Genomic DNA, 19,751 nt, shown 5'->3' with positions numbered 1-19,751 from the left:
GGGGCAGAGGGAGAGAGAGAGAATCCTAAGCAGGCTCCACACCCACAAGGGACCCAACGCAGGGCTCGGTCTCACCTTCATGAGATCATGACCTGAACTGAGATCAGGAGTTGGGGGCTTAACTGGCTGAGCTACACAGGCGCCCCACTCCCCTCAAGGTGGATATTTCTTTAAAATTTTTTGTATCTGTATTTTGTACCAATTTTACAAACGTTTTGGGGTACCTGTAACATAGAGGTGTTCTTTGTTTATTAATGTAGGTAGTCTTCTTATAGATGATATAAAAGAATAAAATTACTGGATTGGTTTTATCCATAAATAGCAACAAGTTATTGTTGACCTGTAGTTGAAGGAAGTTCCCTTGACCTCCACATGCCTGGCTCCCCAGAGATTATCTTGTGGAGGTTTTTTTTTTTGTTTTCCCCCTTGCTCTTGTTGAATAAGGAATAGTTAAAAATAACTTCTTTCTAGTAAGCCCTCCCCAAAGTCTGAGCCTAGTTTTGGTATTTGGAAGCTTTATTGGTGTGTGAGTGTGGATGCATGTGCATGTATTTCAGAATGTGTATAGTAGGGCAAGAGAGCATTAAATACCTGCTTTGAGTTTTAATTTAACATTTTTTAATGTTTATTTTATTGATTTTGAAGTTTATTTATTTTGAGAGACAGAGCGAGTGCGGGAGGGGCAGAGAGGAGAGAGAGAGAGAATGAATGAATGAATGAATCAATCAATCAATCAATCAATGCTAAGCAGCAGGCTCTGCACGGTCAGTGCGGGCCTGATGCGTGGCTCGAACTCACGAGCCAAGAGATCATGACCTGAGCTGAAACCAAGAGACACTTAACTGAGCAACCCAGGCACCTCTTTAATATTTATTCTTTTTTTTTTTTTAATTTTTTTATGCTTATTTATTTTTGAGATAGAAACAGAGCATGAGAGGTGGAGGGGCAGAGAGAGAGGGAGACACAGAATCTGAAGCAGGCTCCAGGCTCTGAGCTGTCAGCACAGAGCCTGACATGGGGCTTGAACCCACCAGCTGTGAGATCATGACCTGAGCCGAAGTCAGACACTCAGCTGACTGAGCCACCCAGGCGCCCCTGTTTATTTTTAAGAGGCAGGGGGAGGGGCAGAGAGAAAGGGGTACAGGATTCGAAGCAGGCTCTGTGCTGACAGCAGAAAGCTTGATGTGGGGCTCAAACTCCTGAACCGTGAGATGATGACCTGAACTGAAGTCAGATGCTCAAAGGACTAAGCCACCCGGGGGGCCCTAACTGGTTTTTATAATGGCTGTGGCTTTATACTTCTTTATCTTTTTTATATGAATTCGTAATAAATACTTGTTTGCTTATATCAATCACTATAGACTTCTAAAGGAAGCTGGAATTAGTTTCCTTTGCTCTTAGACAAAAACTATTTTGTGGCTTCTTTTTTAACCCTTTAGTTTTTGTTGTGCCTCACTGAGCTAAACACTGTTCTCAGATAACAAAGACATGGTCCCTTTCCTTATAAAGTTTATTTTTTAAAAAAATTTTATTGCAAGTACATAGTTTCTTTTTAGAAAAAAAAAATTTTTTTTGAGAGAGTGTGTGCAAGGCCGGGGGAGGGGCAAAGGGGTGGTGGAGAGAATCTTAAGCAGGCTCCATGCTCAGCGCAGAGCCCAATAAATGGGGCTCAATCTCACGACCCTGGGATGATGACCTGAGCTGAAACCAAGAGTCAGACACTCAACTGACTGAGCCACCCAGGAACCTCTCCTTCTAAAGTTTAGAGGCTAGTATAGCTCTTTGTGGAGGAACCACAATGAAGGTGGTGGGGCATTTCTAGAGGCAATTTAAGAGAAGAGATTAGTGCACTAGACTGTAACCCCAGCACTGTCCCATCATCTTTTGAAACGCATGAAGCAAACAAGGAGGGTTTAGATTCTATTGTTGTATCATAAATAGCTTAAGTATGGAAGTCAGTATAACCGTTAGGAAAAGATTATTTGTGACACACCTGACAACTGATCACATCACTATGGTTAATAATGACTAGTCTAGTGGGAGAATGAAGATCAGTGAAGAGATTATAAAATGACACTGCTTTCATTTATAGGATTAGGTGAGCTCAGGTGCTATGGAAACGAGGGTGCTTTACTCAGTCTTCAGGGTGTGACTGGAGCAGTAGGTGTGTGGGAAGTGTATTGAAGATGATGGGAGAGGTAGGCAGCACCAGATCACTGATGATCTCCTGTACCAGGTTGAAGTTGTGACAGTTTCTGTCAGTAGTTTGAAGCCACTGAAGAGTAGTAACTTGTACCAGGAGAATAGTCACGGGGTGGTGGACCGGAGGTAGGATACCAGTCAGACTCTCAGTTCAGATAGTTCAGAGCTGATAGGACCTCAGGAGCAGCGGGTATAAAGAATAAGTAGTCAGCAGAAGGTCTGTCTGCAGAGCATGAATTACTCCATGCCCATAGGGGATCAGCTGAGTCACAACTAGTTTCGTTGGGGCAAGGGTGGTGGTGGTGGATGTGGTGCTGCTGTGGCAGACGAAATCTGATCATGTGTGAGACAAAGATCGTTTTTCAACTATCTTTATCTCAGTGTTTTGTGTATGAATAGACCAGCCTACTAGATTGAAGAGGGGCATGAAGAAACTTACCTTGATAATGGTGATGGTCTCAGGAGAGTATACATAATGGCAAAACTGATCAAATTTTGTGCAGTTTATTACACTTCAGTATTCTTCAGTGCTAAAAAAAAACAAACAAACCAAAACCTAGGCTATTATCTAGTAATACTGATCTTAGTTATTCTTTAACAGCTTTAATGAGATATAATTCACATACAGTTCACCCACTTAAAGTGTGTTTTTCAGTGTTTTCTAGTATAATGGATAAGTGCAACCATCACCATAGTTGATGTTGAACCTTTTTAATTGTCTCAAAAAGCAACCTCTTCTGCTACCACCCTCTACATTCCCACTCACCAGCGCTATGCAACAACTAATGTACTTTCTGCCTCTATAGATTTCCCCCCCCCCTTTTAAATTTATTTATTTTTGAGAGAGACAGAGACAGTATAACCATTGGAGGGACAGAGAGAGAGGCAGAAAGAATCCCAAGCAAGCTCCGTGCTGTCAGCCCAGAGCCTGACATGGGGCTCAATCTCACGAACTGTGAGATCATGACTTGAGCGAAACCAAGAGTTGGGCACTTAACCAACTGAGCCACCAGGTGCCCCTAGATTTCCCTTTTCTGGATGTTTCCTAGTAATGGAATCACTTAATACGTATTTTGTGTGTGGGTGTGTGTTATTGGCTTCTTTTACTTAACATAATGTTTTCAATGTTCATTCATGTTGTAGCATATGTCAGTACTTCATTCCATTTTGTGGCCAAATACTATTCCATTGTATGGCTGTACTACATTTTGTCTATCCATTCATTAGGTGATGAGCATTTAGATTGTTTCCACCCTACACAATTGTGAATGATCTTAATTCTCTGCAGCTGTGTGAAGGGACAATGCTAATCTTTGCATTTATCATGAGATTCTATTTCTGCATTTGGAGGAACTTTTTTTTAAAAAGGCTGAATATTTGAGATTTAATTTTAAGTCCTAAATATATAAAAAAGGGACATTCCACTAAGACATTTTCTCTGGGGCTTTGTTTTGATGCCTTCTTTCCCCTCCAGTTGGAATTTAAAACTTACTGAAGCAGAGAGAAATGTTTCCTTTCTGGCTTGAGTAAAATAATTTCATTTAGGACTGGGAATTTAAGAGATTTGTGGAAACGTTGGAAATGGGCAATGGAAGTCTTTATTTTATTTTTTACCTTTAGACAAGGCTGTTTAATTTAAAACATTTGTAGCCGAAATAGATGGGAGAGGTAGAAAATACAAGATGTTCTAACACCTGAGAGGAGACCAGAACCTAGTGGGTGGGTGGTTTCAGTGACAGATAACTGGAATGTCTGTCTTCCTAGTTAATGCAGGGTGAATCAAAATGTCAGAACTTATCAAGGGTAAGTTGTATTTACTCTTCGAGTGGGTTGAACTGGCATGATCGAATTCAGTAGTCCTGCTTGACATAGCACATTCAAATAAATGACTAACTAATAGACTGAAGGGAAACGGGTTGCTATAGCACTGCCTAATCATTTGGGGGATGGAAACCCTTTTGGGATTTGGAAATCTGATTGGGCTATTAACAGTCCTTCCTCCATCTCTCACTTGTGATTAGCCCCCCAAATTTTTGTATAAAGCTTTGAATTAAAACAACAAAGACCCATTGAAATCCAAATACAGGTTGTGTTGTTAACTTGTTTCTTAACTAGTACTTCTTAATTATTGATGTTGGGCCTGGGTTTTTTGTTTTGTTTGTTTAAGTTTATTTATTTATTTTGAGAGAAACAGAGACAGTGTGATTGGGGAAGGGGCAGAAAGAGAGAGGGAGAGAGCCAGTGTGGGAGCTGCTAGATGCGGGACTTGAACCCACGAAGCCCTGAGCCAAGAGTTAACCACTTAACTGACTGAGCCACCCAGGCACCTCTGATTGGTTTTGTTTTGTTTTATTTTGTTTTGAAGGATTAGAGTTTTGTTTTTTGTTTTTGTTTTTGTTTGTTTTTTTTGTTTGTTTTTTTTTGGTTTTTAGAGTCAGTTTTATTTAAGTATAATTTACATACAATAAAATTCACTAATTTTATTATAATTTACATATAATAAAGTTCACTAGTTTTAGATTGTAGTTCCTAATTACTTTGATAGAGATGTTACACATTTTAACACATCGTTGACAACCAGTAGCATTTATTATAGCAATAGAAGGTGCAACTACAAGCAATTTTGGTATTTTTTTTCTTTCTTCTTCTTTTTTTTTTCTTTAGTAAACTCCACAGCCAACCTGGGGCTCGAATTTATGACCCCGAAATCAGTTGCATGTTCTACCAACTGAGCCAGCCAGGTGCCCCCAAGCAATTTTGTTTTGAACATATTACGCTTTCTACAATATATGCATTGAAAATTTTGAGGTCTATTTCCTTGATTTTTGTAAGTTAAAAAAAAAGTATTTATTTTATGCCTGTGTATGTGTATATATTCTATATTTAAATATAAATATATGTATGTATATATATGTATAGTAGTACAAGTTAAGGTGGTATAAGCTAAACTATGTGGAGACTAATGTATTACTGAACAAATTGTTTTTAGAAAGAATTAAGAATGATGTTTTATTTAAATTAACATTAAACTGGCATTCACTCCTAATGCCTACACTCCTTCTGTATCACTACCACCACCATCTCCACCTTTTAGAGTGCCTTCCACTTAAAAGCTAAATCTTAAATACTGGATTTACCTTTCCTGCTGCTTTACTTAAAATGGAATGAATTAAAGTGCCTTGTTAGAATTCTGTTAACTTACGTACCATAATTTTTTGGTATTGAAAAATTTGTGATTTAAAATTATAGGTTGCCTTAAAAAATGTTTTCAAAGGCATTATATGCTGCTTATTACCTCTTTGGATGGCATTGTGAGAGGTGTCCTGTTTTTTGGCCTTTATAAAATAGTCGGTGATCAATACTACATGCACAGGAAATTCACCTGTAAACCACGTAAGCACTATTATAAAGAGTATTGTTTCTAATAAGCTATACTAGGATTTCCTCTGGGTAAGTGTTCACTTCACTTATGAACTATTTAAATATCTTTTTGTGCCTGTACATTCTAGGCACTAGGGATAGTACAAAAAAATTCCTGTTGATGCAGACTGTACATTTTAGTGGCCAAGACCCAGCAAATGAAAATTTATGTAGTCAGCTAAGTAGTCTGAATTAAAAATAAAATATTGAGCTTTATGACTTAACAATAGCTATAATTAGAGACAAAGATTAGTGTGCTTCTGTGATAGGCCCCACTCAAAGGGAATTCACCACATCAAAATTCACCACATGCAGTATAAAAATAGGTAACTATTCCATTAACAAATAAGTATTTACCCTATTTTAAAATGGGGGAAAAAAAATTGAAGCTCACCCCTAGACAAACCTTGCTATAAATTTCAAACTGGAATCTGTAGACAAAATAAATGCCTGAAAGATACCACATGAGATGAACGTTTGTTTAGAAGAAATTGCATAAAGTTGGGACTTAACATAAAAATTTATTTAATGTGTTTCTCACTGGTTTACTATGTTCTTGGAGACAGAAAACATTCTGAAGGGGCTGTCCTTTAATTTTGCAATTAAACTGATAAGTGGGTCACTATAAATTAATAAAAACTTGTTTTACTTTTCAAGAAAGACTTTTTACAGTTCTTGGAAGCTAAGGACAGTCAAATTTGGTTTATACTGATGAGACGATGAGATGTACATCTACATTTTATACTATAAAAGAATTTAGTTACTGTTTTAACAGCTTCTCTTTAGAATAACATGCTCAGAATAATGCAACTACAGGAAAAATGGTAAAAACATAGTTTCAAATTGTACATTTTCCAACAGTATTAAATTAATTTCAGGTCATTTAGGCTAATCTTTAAGACAGGTAGAATATCAACTATTCTCTTCATACTACCAGTCTGCCTTGAGAGTAGTCTGTTCTGATGTGCCCATAGTAGCTGTAAAAGGAAGTTCTTTGAAAAGGAACATTTTATTTGGGGCCTTGTCTCAAATGATGATGTGTTGATGAATGTATGAGAATTACATGCTTCTTTATTCTCCAGCCTCAGGAATCAGGCGGTTATGGCTTTGAACACCTTGCTGAGCCACTTAACTTCTTGTTTCGCCAAAGGAAATGAGGTTAAAGTCAGGGATCTGGAAGTAGGCAGGAGAGAGAAGCCCTCTACGAACTTTCTATGGTGCCCTTCCCTTGCTTCTTTAGTCCCAAAACCCCAGTTAATTTCTTTTTTTTTTTGGCTCTTTTCCATCACAGTTACTTTGTGATTTTAAAACCTATTTCTGCCCTTGTTAATAACTTGGGAAATTGAAAATTTGTAATTTTTTCTCCCCCTCCTGATAGGTGCTGGATAGTTTACTAGTCCAGTATGGAGTGGTGGAAAGCTGTGAGCAAGGTACATGTCTTCTCAATTGCGTTCAAATTTTTAAAAGGAAGGAAATAGAAAGAAAACTAACTTTTTTTTTCTTCACTTTTCTCTTCCTCTAGTGAACACTGACTCGGAAACTGCAGTCGTAAATGTAACCTATTCCAGTAAGGACCAAGCTAGACAGTAAGCAGTTTGAAACTTTTAATCTATACGTAATAACTAGGTTAAGTTTAGTGCTTACATTTTGGGCTGTTGGGTAGCAGAAATAAATTTTATTTTGCACAGTTTGACCCTGAAATTCTTTTTAAATTTGAATGTCTAATAAGAATCTGTATTAGTAAAGTTTTACTACATTTTTCATATGTCTTTAATGCCAATAATAGAGTGGTATTGTATGACGCTGCATTACATCCTATTTGCAAAAAGCTCTGGGCCTGGGTATCCTTGCCAAATTACGTAAAGACTTGTTGTGCTTATTCATACATAACATTGCTATTTTATGTAAAGCTGGTAAGTTGATCATCTGTTAAACTACCACCGGTGTTAAATGTTAAGTTTTCTTGGTCACTGATTTTTTTTTTATTGATGACAATTATAATTTAGGAGCATGCAGACATTGGATCAATGTAATTTGCTTTTTGATTTGAAAAACATATTCCAATGCAATTGAGAGAGGCAAAACTTTGCAGATCAAAAAATCTCCCCTAGGAAAAGATAATTCTGTAGGCTTGGGAGTGATCTAATGAACTGGCTGAGCACTAGAGAAAAGAAAGTGAGGATGCCACACACACTGCCTTGGATAGAGCTACTCAGAGCACAAACATGCCTAGGAATGGCATGCAAGTGCTGAGTGTCAATAGACCATGGAAGTCTTAACCACCTCCAGATAAAGTACAGGCAGGAACAGACTGCCTGTTGTCTCTGTGTGGAAAGGTGAGAGGAAAGACCATGCTGGCTGACCCTGAGCCCTAAAAGGAAAAGATGAAACCCCCTGCAAGGGTGGGAATAGAGCTAGGTTACCAAAAGTAGTACCCACTCAGGGAGGGACTATGAAAGGAAAGATAGGGCTGGGGAGATGGAAATTTGCATAACCCAAATGGAGCTTTATTTTTTTAAATGGTGATATTAACATGGTTCAAAATTTTACAAGGTGCAGAGATGTATACAGTGCAAATCTGCCTTCCAATATTGTCCCCAATTACTTTGTTTCCTTTCTCAGAGGTAACTAACAACACAGAAGACAGATGTGTGAATATTTCCTCCTTTTTGCACACATGATACCTTAGGATTTGACTGTATGGATGTGGAATGACTTAGTCCCAAAATGGGTATTAAGTTGTTTATTAAATTTTTAGCAGTTATGAACAGTGCTATAGTGAATCCCTTTTTGCATGTCATTTTGCATATATGTGAATATCGCCTTAGGGTTAAATTCCTGGAGTTAAATTTACTAAGTCAGGATGTATGTACTTTTTTGTTGTTGGATAGCGAAGCTGGCAAGTTAGCCTTCATAGAGTTTGAACTACTTTAAATTTTCGTCAGCACCCTGAAAGTCCATTTCCCTTTATTCTCCCTAACATGGGGCTTCATCAGACTTTGCTGATCGAGGGGATTCACCTTTAATGTTTTAATAATGAAACTTTGGATATGTTTAAAGGTATATTATTTTTACTTCTGTTTGTATCCTTCCTTCATTTGAAAAAATTCAAGTTCATAGAAGGTGTTTGGATATTATAGAAATTATGATGCAAGTTGTAAAACAAACTTTTTCTTCAACCAAATCATGTTAGGGGAAAAACGGGAAAGTAGATTGGGGTATCAAAGTGAGGGCAGTAAGAACGCAGAAGCTCCATTTTTTCTTCTATACTTCAGTCTTTACAAAGATCTGTAATGAATACTTGGTAGAGTCATCTCTCTGTTACACAGAATATATGAGATAACATTCTAAATCTAAGGATATTCAGAGATCGAGGCCTTTCCTAGTTGTCTTATTTGAAAACTTATGTGAGGCTAGGTAAAGGTGGAAATACTTAATACTTATTTTTTTTTTTTAATGTTTATTTGTTTTGAGAGAGAGCACAAATGAGAGAGGATCAGAGAGACAGAGAGAGACAGAGACAGAATCATAAGCAGGCTCCACACTGTCAGTGCAGAGCCCGTCGCAGGGCTTTATCTCACTATCTGTGAGATCATGACTTGATCCAAAATTGAGTGTTGGACACTTAACCAACTGAGCCACCCAGGTGCCCCAACAGTTACTTACTTATAAGGAGACTTAACTTACGTAGCTTTGAAGAGACATAGAAGGACCTTAAGTAGAGACAGGTTGACATTTAGCACTCCCCTCCCCCTTAAAAAAATTCCAACTTCTTAAGAGTACAAGCACAAGAAGTGTAGACTGGCTAGTCAAAGCAGTACTGTGGACATTAATCTTAACATGACAGCAATGTGAATGTGGAGACATTTTTTTTAATCTAAAGATACTTTGTAGTGGTTGTTAGAAATTGGCAGGGTCCTGTTGATCCCAAGGAGGGAGGAAAAAATGTTTAGGAATTTTTAATGTAGGTAGTTAGGTAACCTAAACAAATAAATTGGACAGTTCAATGAGGGAAGTAGTCATCATATCCCTTATTCTAATAGTTAATCAGGTAACATTTATTGATTACCAGCTATTGACCAAAAGATAGGAATGAATAAAGGCAAAGTCCTTGACCTCAAGGATGGGCCCCCCTGTGACAAAAGTAATGGAAGGGGATCACCTGATTTTAATTCCTGACCAAGTTGAGTTTCTTTATAAGATATTGGGTTTTCTCCCCATCAAGAATTCCTGAAATCAAAGAGAATTAGAAAACAATTGTGTATTTAGAGAAAGTTAATAGTTTTAAAAAATGGACAAAACCAATTTTGTGAAGCAATGCTGTGAAGATTGTCTGTTAAACTTCTTTAGTAAGTTTTGAAAAAAGATGTGGAGTACATTCTCGTTCTGTGAGAATTTTATTTGAGAGACATTGGATATAATGGAGAAAGTATGGATTCTGGGGTCACAGGACTCTGACTATAACCTTCTCTGATCTTTAGTTTTCTCAGCTGCAACATGAGAATTGACAAAAACCAAATATATTCATGCATATACACATCATACTTACAGAAAATGGTCTTATCAAATGGCCTGGCACATAGGCACCCAGTAAACAGGACCTCACATTCAGCCCTCTGGTTCTGGGTTGCTTCTAGAGTAGCTTGAAGTGGTTTGAGCTGGGGAAGGTTGGTCCCTCTAGGACTGGCCCCACTGAACCTTGGATGCCTGCTCTCTGGGCTCTAGCATGACTGTCTGCTGCTTACACTAGCCTGGCATGATTTCTCCACAGCCTTTCCTTGGCAGCCATCTGAGCTCACACCTTCAGGTAATCAGAGCTGAATTGATAATCTCATTTGACTTCTTTCCTTATCATCTGTTACTCAGAGTCCACGTAACTGGGATGTGCTTATGTGGTATGAGTAGAGCACAGAGGCTAAGAGGATATATTCCGGAGTCCAGTTCCATAGAATGGACTCTGCGCCACCACTTTTCTCGCTGTGACTCTGGTCAGATTAATCTGTTTGAGCTCACCCCAATCTTGTAAAGGGGGAATAATTACAGTCCTTAGCTAATGAGGCTGTTGAGAAAAACCAACAGAATGTCTCCAAAACAGAACTGGCCACCGACACTAAGGAATTCGCATCCTAGTTGAAAAAGGTCTGTGACTGCCTCTTTATTACTGAAACCTCTATGGTTGCCACTTTTAAGAGGATTCTTCAGTAAGGCTATGTCTCTAAAAATTTAACATGGAAATCTCTGCCACCTTCTGGCTAAGAAAAATGAAGGTTAATAATTAATACATTACTAGGAGATACATATATTTGTTTTAATCTTAAGTCTTTACTGATTCGTTAAAATAATTTTTAAAATGGGTAAAAAATGAGGAAAACTTTTAAAAAACCATTAAAAACAGAAGTACATATTTTAGTACTGTTCCTTAGAGCAAGACAAGCTCTAAGATCTCTAGATCTGGGTCTCTAGATCACCTATTTCCTCTGTGTTCTGGAGACACTTAGATAACACAGTCAAGGACAGACCTTATTCGAAGGTTTGTAATGTGTGACAAAAAAAAATAACCCTTCAGAATTTGTAGGCATTTAGTTCTTATGCTTTCTTTTCTTTAGGATTTTTTAAAAGTTTTTGTTTGTTTTGTTTGGTTGTTGTTGTTGAGATAGAGAGCAGGAGCAGGGGAGGAGCAGAGAGAGACACACACAGGATCCCAAGCAGGCTCTGCACTGTCAGCACAGAGCCTGATGTGGGTGTGAACTCAAGAACCTCGAGATCATGACCTGAACCAAAATCAAGAGTCGGATGCTTAACCGACTGACCACCCAGGTGCTCCTAGGGTTCTTATTTCTGATGTTTATTTGTTTGTTAGAGAATAGGAATACAGTCTATAGTTTGAAGCTGTCATTGCAGATGCTTTACATCCATTTGAAGGAGTTTTTGAAATAATATGACTGATGGCTAAGGGGGAGGAAATTTATCTTTATGAAAATTATGTAAATAGAAGGTTTTGGGAAAAGAAATGACTGATGAAGCAGTGAGACAGTGGAATTTCTTGTCATTTTGCCATTCAGAGATAACACTGTTAAATTTGCCATCAAGTTTAGTAGACATTGTCCCATGTCCTAACTTAATTAAAAAGTGACAAAGGTAATTTTGTAGAGTTTTGCAGATTGTCTTGCCATTAACTGTATTTATACCATTTGTAATCTCTGTGTATTATTTTTGTCCCTGCTGCAGTCTTATGTATCTAGTCCTCTACTGCACATCTAGGTTGCTTGCAGTTACCTTTCCCCTTTTAGAACCATTTTAGTAATAAATGCCTTTGCAGATAAATATTTAGGTTGCATCCCTGCAATGTTATTACCAGATATTTAGTAATTCAAAAAAAAAATTTTTATGTTTGTTTATTTTTGAGAGAGCACAAGCAGGAGAAAGGCAAGAGAGAGAGGGAGACACAGAATCTGAGGCAGGCTTCAGGTTCCAAGCTGTCGGCACAGAGCCCAATGCAGGGCTTGAACTCATGAAACTGTGAGATCATGACCTGAGCTGAAGTTGGATGCTTAACCAGCTGAGCCACCCAGGCACCCCAAAGTGTAGTAATTATTCATGAATTGTGCCTCAAACTCTTATTCTTGCTACAAGGAAAAAACAGAACTGTGTGACTTTTTCATAACAGCTAAACCTCATTTTGTTAGGAACTGTGTGATATACAATAGTGAGATCTGGAATTTTAGAGTTGAAGGAGACCATAAATCTAATCTTTTAGTTTTGTCAGCGAGAAGGCTAATGCCAAACAAGAAAAAGACCTTTCCAAGTTACTTGGCTACTTACTGTTTAAGTTGAAATAGAATTCTGGTCCCTGGTCGATCTTCCTTTGTACTGCTCAGAACTGTATGTATTTTGGACAAGATGAACTTCTATGGGCCTCAATTATTCTTTCTCTCTCTTCCTCATCATTGACTTAAACCACTTAGTCTCTCTCTCATGGTCTTTTCAGCTCTATGCTGTGACCCACCCCGGTAAACTTTTTATCCATACAATTAAGTGCTACCAGCTAGCAAAACTACTTAGGACCTTCTGAATAACCCTTAAAACCACATCAGAGCAGTCTTGTAATGATGGGAAACAGGATCCTGAGTAATGTACTTGTTGGATAAACATCTTTGAGTTCAGTTGAACTGAAATACATGTGTTATGAATAATTATGATAATTGTTTATCACACATCTTACATATATAGTAGGTTTGGTGAAAATATTATAATGTTGGCCCCATGGACTCGGCAGACCACCAGATGACATAGCTGAAATTCAAACTTCAGGCATAAAAAGACGACAGCAGTTGACCTAAAATTCAAACACTTAGAATCTTTAATCATAAGGAAGCCATTGCTCACAGTTAGGTTACTCCTAACCCTTTTTGGCTGTGTCCAAGTTTGGAGCACTGTGGTTTGAGGGGTCCAGGATTCTATTTAGTTGGCAATTAGACAGTAGGATACACAGAGTATGTGCTGAATGCTCCCTGCTGGGAGCAGTCTGAGTCTGGAGTGTTTGAGACCTAGGCCGTACACAGATTTACTGGAGCCCTGTGCTGTCTGGCTTTCTGAGTGAGAGAATTTTTCTTGTTCCCTCTGAGAAAAATCTCCTTTTAAAGTAAAACATAGAAGTTTGGGAGCTATTTTCTGCTAAGTTGAGAGAGTGGTTTCTTGGGGGCCATACAAGTATAGATAGCTCTATACTTAGAAGTGGCTGGTAATTTACATATATATAATATATATTATATATAATATAATATTTATATTATAAATATATATATTATATATACACACACACACACACACACACACACATATCTGTTTAGCCCCATTAGAGAAGGGGTCTATGTCTGTATGGTCCTCTCTCTCCAAAAATCAATTCTTTACCTTTTTTTTGTAGCATTACTGACTTATTTCCACAAATTTTACTTATTTTCTTCTGAAGCTGGCAATACTCAAGTGTATAGTGGGAAAAAGGGTATTACAGCAAACTATATTGCCTTTTGCCCATAGATATCATTGATTCGTTCATTAGGTTCAGCTTCTCTTAGGTTTTAAGAACCTTCAGTGATCTATTTTACCATGGCCTTTGAAAAGGTTTAAAGTTGCTTTGAATGAATACCTAATTGGTTGAAACTTGGGCAGTTCCAACTTTTATAAGTTTACATCATAATTGTTCATAAAATTTCTCAGCTGTTGTAATCCTTTAGAAATAACCAAAATATTTTATGGTCCTTAATCCACATTTTCCTTAAGAAAAAAGAGGAGAGGGAGAAGGAAAGGAACAATGTGTTAAGGTTCTGTTACAAAAGCATTGATAAAAGAATTTGTGCTGTGAACCTGCCATCAGCCTGTGAAACTCAAGAAAAGAATGTCCTGTGAAATAGAAATCACTGAGAAATATTCTAAGATATACTGTATTTGGGGAAAAAAAGCAAGACCTAAAACTATATTAACTCAATTATGCTTTTACTTTGTAGGCATTTTAAAGTAATTTTTAATTAAAAAATGAATGCGCAGTATTATTGATAATCTAGAAGCCACACTCTGTTCTTTCTTCTATGTGTGTTCAGATATGTATGTGTGTATTTGTGGGTATAATTCATAAATTTTCTTATTTACCAGTTTTATTGAGAAATAATTGACCTACAGCACTGTGTAAGTTTAAGGTGTAGGCACAATGATGTAAATATATTATGAAATGATTACCAATGTAAATTAGCTAACACCTGTCATCTCATACACATTTCCTTGAGATGAGAATGTTCAGGATCTACTCTTGTAACAACTTTAAAATACACCAAAAGCACAGTTAACTGTTACTGTGTTGTACATTATACTCCTAGTACTTACTTATTTTAAAATTGGAAATTTTTACCTCTTTTTAAAGATGTTTTAAAAATTTGAGTATAGTTGACTTACCAAGTTATATTTGTTTCAGGTTCAGTTATGCTTTTAAAGAGGGCACTGAACACAGACACACATGTATAAACATATGGAAAGTACTGGTCCATTTGCAGATGTTATCATAGTTAACAATGATTCTGGGAAGTGTCTGGGGTGGGGGGTGGTGGTGATGGGGACAGACAAAGCTCTGTTCGATTGTGATCTCTTACGAGTTGACTCGTGTGCTAGGCACTGTGGGATAGCCATGAAACGGGATTCAAGTAAGAACAGAGGGCAAAATTCTGGGTCCTGAGAACAAGCAGCATGCCTTGTCTGGTTGCGTAGGCCCATCTTGCAATTCCGTGCTTCTGGTGCCCTTTTTGGTGCTAGAATCATCATCTTCTTCTTTTTTTCCCCCTTTCCATTCACGTCAGAAACTGAATCTGCAGATAAGGAAGGCAGTATGTGAACCAGAAATGATAACTCTGGGCAACTAGAGAGAAACTGCTTCATTCCTGTTTCTTTGGTTTTGTTTTTTCCCTTGCCAGGGCTGAACTCCGTGCCCATTGGGACAGAATCTGAGCAAAGAATTTGAAGTAACCCTAGAGAAAAAGTGTGGGATCTTTGTTTTTAATTTTGTTGTATACTGGGGAGTGTATATTCTTAGGAGTATTTATGTGCTTTTGAAATCTTGGCCATATCTTTTCTATCAATTTTTTTGTTGAGTTATCCGCTTAGAAAATAGGTAAGGTACAACACAAAAATGTAGATGAGTCTCATGAGATGCGAGACATGATACTATATAACGTGTACTCATATGTACTTACTTGTATAGAATTTTGAAACAGGCAGAATTAATCTATGGTGTTAGAAATCTAGGGGAGGGGAAATTACTGAAAAATGCCCTGGTGGGGCATTTGGGGCATTGGTGCATCCTAATTCTGGATCTGGATATGTACATTCACCTCGAGGTGTATGCTTAAGAGTGGGTACTTTTCTGTAATGAGGTTTAAAAATGAAGAAAAAAGTAGAGCTTCTCTCAAAATAGAGAGATGGGTGGGTAAATGGATGCATGCATGGATAGATAGATAAAGTAGAAAATAGCTTCATTTGCTTTTTTTGATTCACTAGCACCCCTGCCTCTGCCGCAAATCAGATCATAAATTCCACAGGGTCAGGAACTGCTTTTTTCTCAGACTTGCTCATGAACTGCTGAGAATTTATTGACTGACTGATTAGCCTAAGTATTAATTTGTATGTGTCTCCCATGAGTGCTTTAGGGATATTTGTCCTGCAATTCTTAAAATGTTTTAATATTTTTGTTTTTCAAGAGGGTGAAGTGGGGGATGTACATATTTCTAACATCTTTTCCATTCTGATTTGGAAAAACCAGACAAGACAAAGACTGTCCACTCACTTCTTTGAAATTTAGGTACTCATAAGCTGTTATTAACCTCACGGGTAATACCATTTTTTTTTTTTTAACGTTTATTTATTTTTGAGACAGAGAGAGACAGAGCATGAACGGGGGAGGGGCAGAGAGAGAGGGAGACACAGAATCGGAAGCAGGCTCCAGGCTCTGAGCCATCAGCCCAGAGCCCGACGCGGGGCTTGAACTCACGGACCGTGAGATCATGACCTGAGCTGAAGTCGGACGCTTAACCGACTGAGCCACCCAGGCACCCCGGTAATACCATTTTTAATCAAACTCTGTTGATTAACCTTTTTTATTTTCTATTTTTCATTGGTAAGTGGCAAATATGTTCCCTTTGGAAACTTGGTCTTCTACGCGTGCGCGTGTGTCTGTGTGTTTGGGGGTTGGATTGTATGTGTTCGGAGTTTACTACTCGCTCAGTGGCTTTGTTCAGAATTTTTAGAAGTGGTAATCCAGAGTGGAAAGAGATGGTTATTGCTTTGCTGAAAGGTTTATATATAACTCAATTTCTCTTCCCATACTCTGCTCCTTGTCATCTTCCAGAGCTTTAGACAAACTAAATGGATTCCAGTTGGAGAGCTTCACATTGAAAGTGGCCTACATCCCTGATGAAATGGCTGCCCAGCAGAACCCCTCACAGCAGCCCCGGGGTCGTCGTGGGTTTGGGCAGAGGGGCTCATCGAGGCAGGGATCTCCAGGATCCATCTCCAAGCAGAAACCGTGTGACTTGCCTCTGCGCCTGCTGGTCCCTACCCAATTTGTTGGAGCCATCATAGGAAAAGAAGGTGCCACCATTCGGAACATTACCAAACAGACTCAGTCAAAGTGAGTATTGGTGAGGCTGCAGTGGATGTTAATATTTTCCCCTTTGAATTTTAATAACAGTAAGTTCTGGTACTTGATGTCCTTCTGAGTGTGGTCGTGATTCCTCCTTGTACAGTATTTGGGAATCTGGAAAAACCTTGTGATTTGATAATCTTAGGCAAAACCTTAATCTCAAAGAGAACTTCAAATTTGCACACATAAATGGAAAACAAATGATACCTAATCCACTTCTGATGAGGGAGGCACTGGCGAATAAAAGGGCCACTACTTGCCTATTCTCTACTCCCCTATCCCTGTCCCCAGTCCTACCCCCAGTGATACCCGCCTTCAGTGTTTTTGGAAGTAATTTTCTGGGTCCAGTACAGAGGTAGTTTTTCAATCATGCTTTATGTCAGTAAAGAATCATTCAGTTTATGCTCCAAATTTATCCCATAATTAAGCCATGTGGTTGGATTAGCTTATTCTTTAGGATGTTAATTTGATAGTTTTAATATGCAAATTTTAAGGGATTGGAGATTGTCCATTAAACATTGGAGCTAGCTTTGCAGGAGTAGAAAGCAAGAGCTGTGTGTTTTTATTTATGACGGTAGCCCCAGTGCTGAGCACATTGTCTGCTAGGTAGAAGACTCTCATATTTATCAAATGAATGACATGACTGTATGTAAATTACATTTAGTGCCCTTAAAATACATCTAAGAGGGGCGCCTGGGTGGCTCAGTCGGTTAAGCGTCCGACTTCAGCTCAGGTCACGATCTCACGGTCCGTGAGTTTGAGCCCCGCGTCAGGCTCTGGGCTGATGGCTCAGAGCCTGCAGCCTGCTTCTGATTCTGTGTCTCCTTCTCTCTCTCTCTGCCCCTCCCCTGTTCATGCTCTGTCTCTCTCTGTCTCAAAAATAAATAAACGTTAAAAAAATTAAAAAAAAAAATACATCTAAGATACTCTTTAAAAGTTTCAGTGCATTATATGTTGATTTGCTTATTAACCATCCTGTTAGGCTCTATGTGGATCTTTTGACCCAAAAGAGCTTGACAATGAACTGTCCTCACCCCTTGTTCTGTAAAGTGCACTAAGCACCTCTCTGGGGACAGTGGCTGCCATAGTTTGTGCACTGGAGAGAGGTGGCTGTGTCATTGTACACAACAATGGAAATGGAAATGTCCTTGGACCAGCTACGAAGATGAATGGATGATTTTGCGTTTTATATTTGTAAGTAAAGTAAGGAAAATGACTTTATTGTATGTGGTCCATGGAGTTAAGCAGTCTTTCTCTGAAAGTACAGCTATGGTACTATGTAGGTCTTGATTATGTATGTTTGTTCCCCTGAGCTTAACAGGATGTTCATATTTATCGCAGGCACCATGCCAGTGTTGAACTAGCTGACTCACTTCTGCAGAAGCGAAATGAGCTGTGTTTGGTGGGGTTGCATGCCCACTCTACCTGCACGGTGATGTCTGATCCTGCCCTCCCTCCCCCTGCTTTGAAGCAGGAAATGTGGGATACTGGTAACCTTTGTGTTAAACCAGTGGTCTTTGACTTCATAATGTTGGGAGTGGGGAAGTTTTAATCTTAAATTTGCCTGGTTTTAATATTGAAATGGAAGGGCTCCTTGCTTTCCTTTATCCACTGTTACCTGCAGAAACTAATTATTAAATGGTTTCCCTTCCTTGTCCTGGGGCAGATTAGAGTTATTCTTTTAAAGCTACTCATTTCCTTGTCAGAGGAAAGAGCTTCTATGAATTAAATTGAACTGTTTGTTTTATTAAGGCAGGAAGATGGAGGATGGAAAGGGAAGGGAAGCAATTTTTGTTATATCCGATGATTCATTTGCAGAGTTCTGCCAGTGGATTTAATTAACTCTTGGCCATTGAAACTAGTCATTATTAGATCTTCTGTTTCTGGAATGGTCTCAGAGGACTACCCTGATCTATAAAGCAATATTCCCTTCTCTCAGAGGATCAGAGTTTAGTAATCCTTAACACGGGTGAATGGGTGGAAATAAACTAGATTAACATTTTACCTACTAGAACATAAGCAATACTTAACAGTGATTGGGAATTGAAATAGTGGTTTGGAAAGATAGTTCCTGAGATTGGGACTTAACCTGAGATATTTTTTTAAATTATTTCTAGACAGCTCTTATTTGTTTAATTTCTACATTGCCTTTTTTTTTTTTAAAGGTTCTGGAAATGTTTTTAAATTTAAGTATAATTAAGGTACAGTATTATTTTCAGGTGTATAGTACCATAATTGAGCAATTGTATACACTACTCAGTGCTTATCATGATAATATATTCTTAATATTACTCCTTTATCTCACCCATCACCCCACCTACTCATTGCCCTTTTAATTCAGAGATGAATCTTCAGGTTTCAAACATTTAGAAAAATGAAATGCAAACCTTGACGTTATTGGTGTGGTGAAGCAGCCGTTCTTAAGGCCAGGCGTTGTGTAGCTCTTTTAGTGTTTGAATGGCCAGAGGGACTCACAAGTATTTAATTTTCCCCAAACACACTTTTTCAGATAATTTTCTTTCTTGTACTTCTTAAACGACAGAAGACTCACTTTGTATTTAATTAAAAATAAGCGTGCACATTTTTAAAAAGGGGGCGGTTACCTTTCATCTTATCCCTGGAAGTATTGTTAAGTTGGGAATCTGTCTTTATAGGACTTATTCCTTGTATCTGCTAACATGGGTAGCTTTAAAAGAGAAATCCTAGGGTGCCTGGGTGGCTCAGTCGGTTAAGTGTCTGACTTCTGCTCAGGTCACTATCTTAGTTTGTGGTTTTGAGCCCTGAATCGGGCTCTGTGCTGACAGCTCAGAGTCTGGAGTCTGCTTCAGATTCTGTGTCTCCCTCTCTCTTCGCCCCTCCCCGGCTTGCCCTCTGTCTCTCTCTTAAAAGTGAATAAACATTAAAAAAAAAAAACCAGAAACCTTATCATATGTATTGTTTCTTCTTT

At 38.3% G+C, this 19,751-nt stretch overlaps 1 protein-coding gene across 2 annotated transcripts in view; it reads left to right on the top strand.

Moving 5' to 3' along the window:
* Positions 1-19,751, top strand: part of IGF2BP3 (insulin like growth factor 2 mRNA binding protein 3) — a 153,783-nt gene that overhangs the window by 101,040 nt on the left and 32,992 nt on the right. For both annotated transcript variants that reach the window (XM_007089055.3, XM_042968193.1), the window contains 3 exons: positions 7,001-7,052; positions 7,145-7,208; positions 16,511-16,792. In XM_007089055.3, the coding sequence (XP_007089117.1) occupies positions 7,001-7,052; positions 7,145-7,208; positions 16,511-16,792 (398 nt within the window). The remainder of the gene's footprint in view (positions 1-7,000; positions 7,053-7,144; positions 7,209-16,510; positions 16,793-19,751) is intronic.

This window comes from Panthera tigris, chromosome A2 (genome assembly GCF_018350195.1).
Source record: "Panthera tigris isolate Pti1 chromosome A2, P.tigris_Pti1_mat1.1, whole genome shotgun sequence".
In the NCBI taxonomy this organism is placed as follows: Eukaryota; Metazoa; Chordata; class Mammalia; order Carnivora; family Felidae; genus Panthera; species Panthera tigris.
The sequence above is the reverse complement of the archived record's forward strand: the minus strand, read 5'-3'. Positions and strand labels throughout refer to the sequence as shown.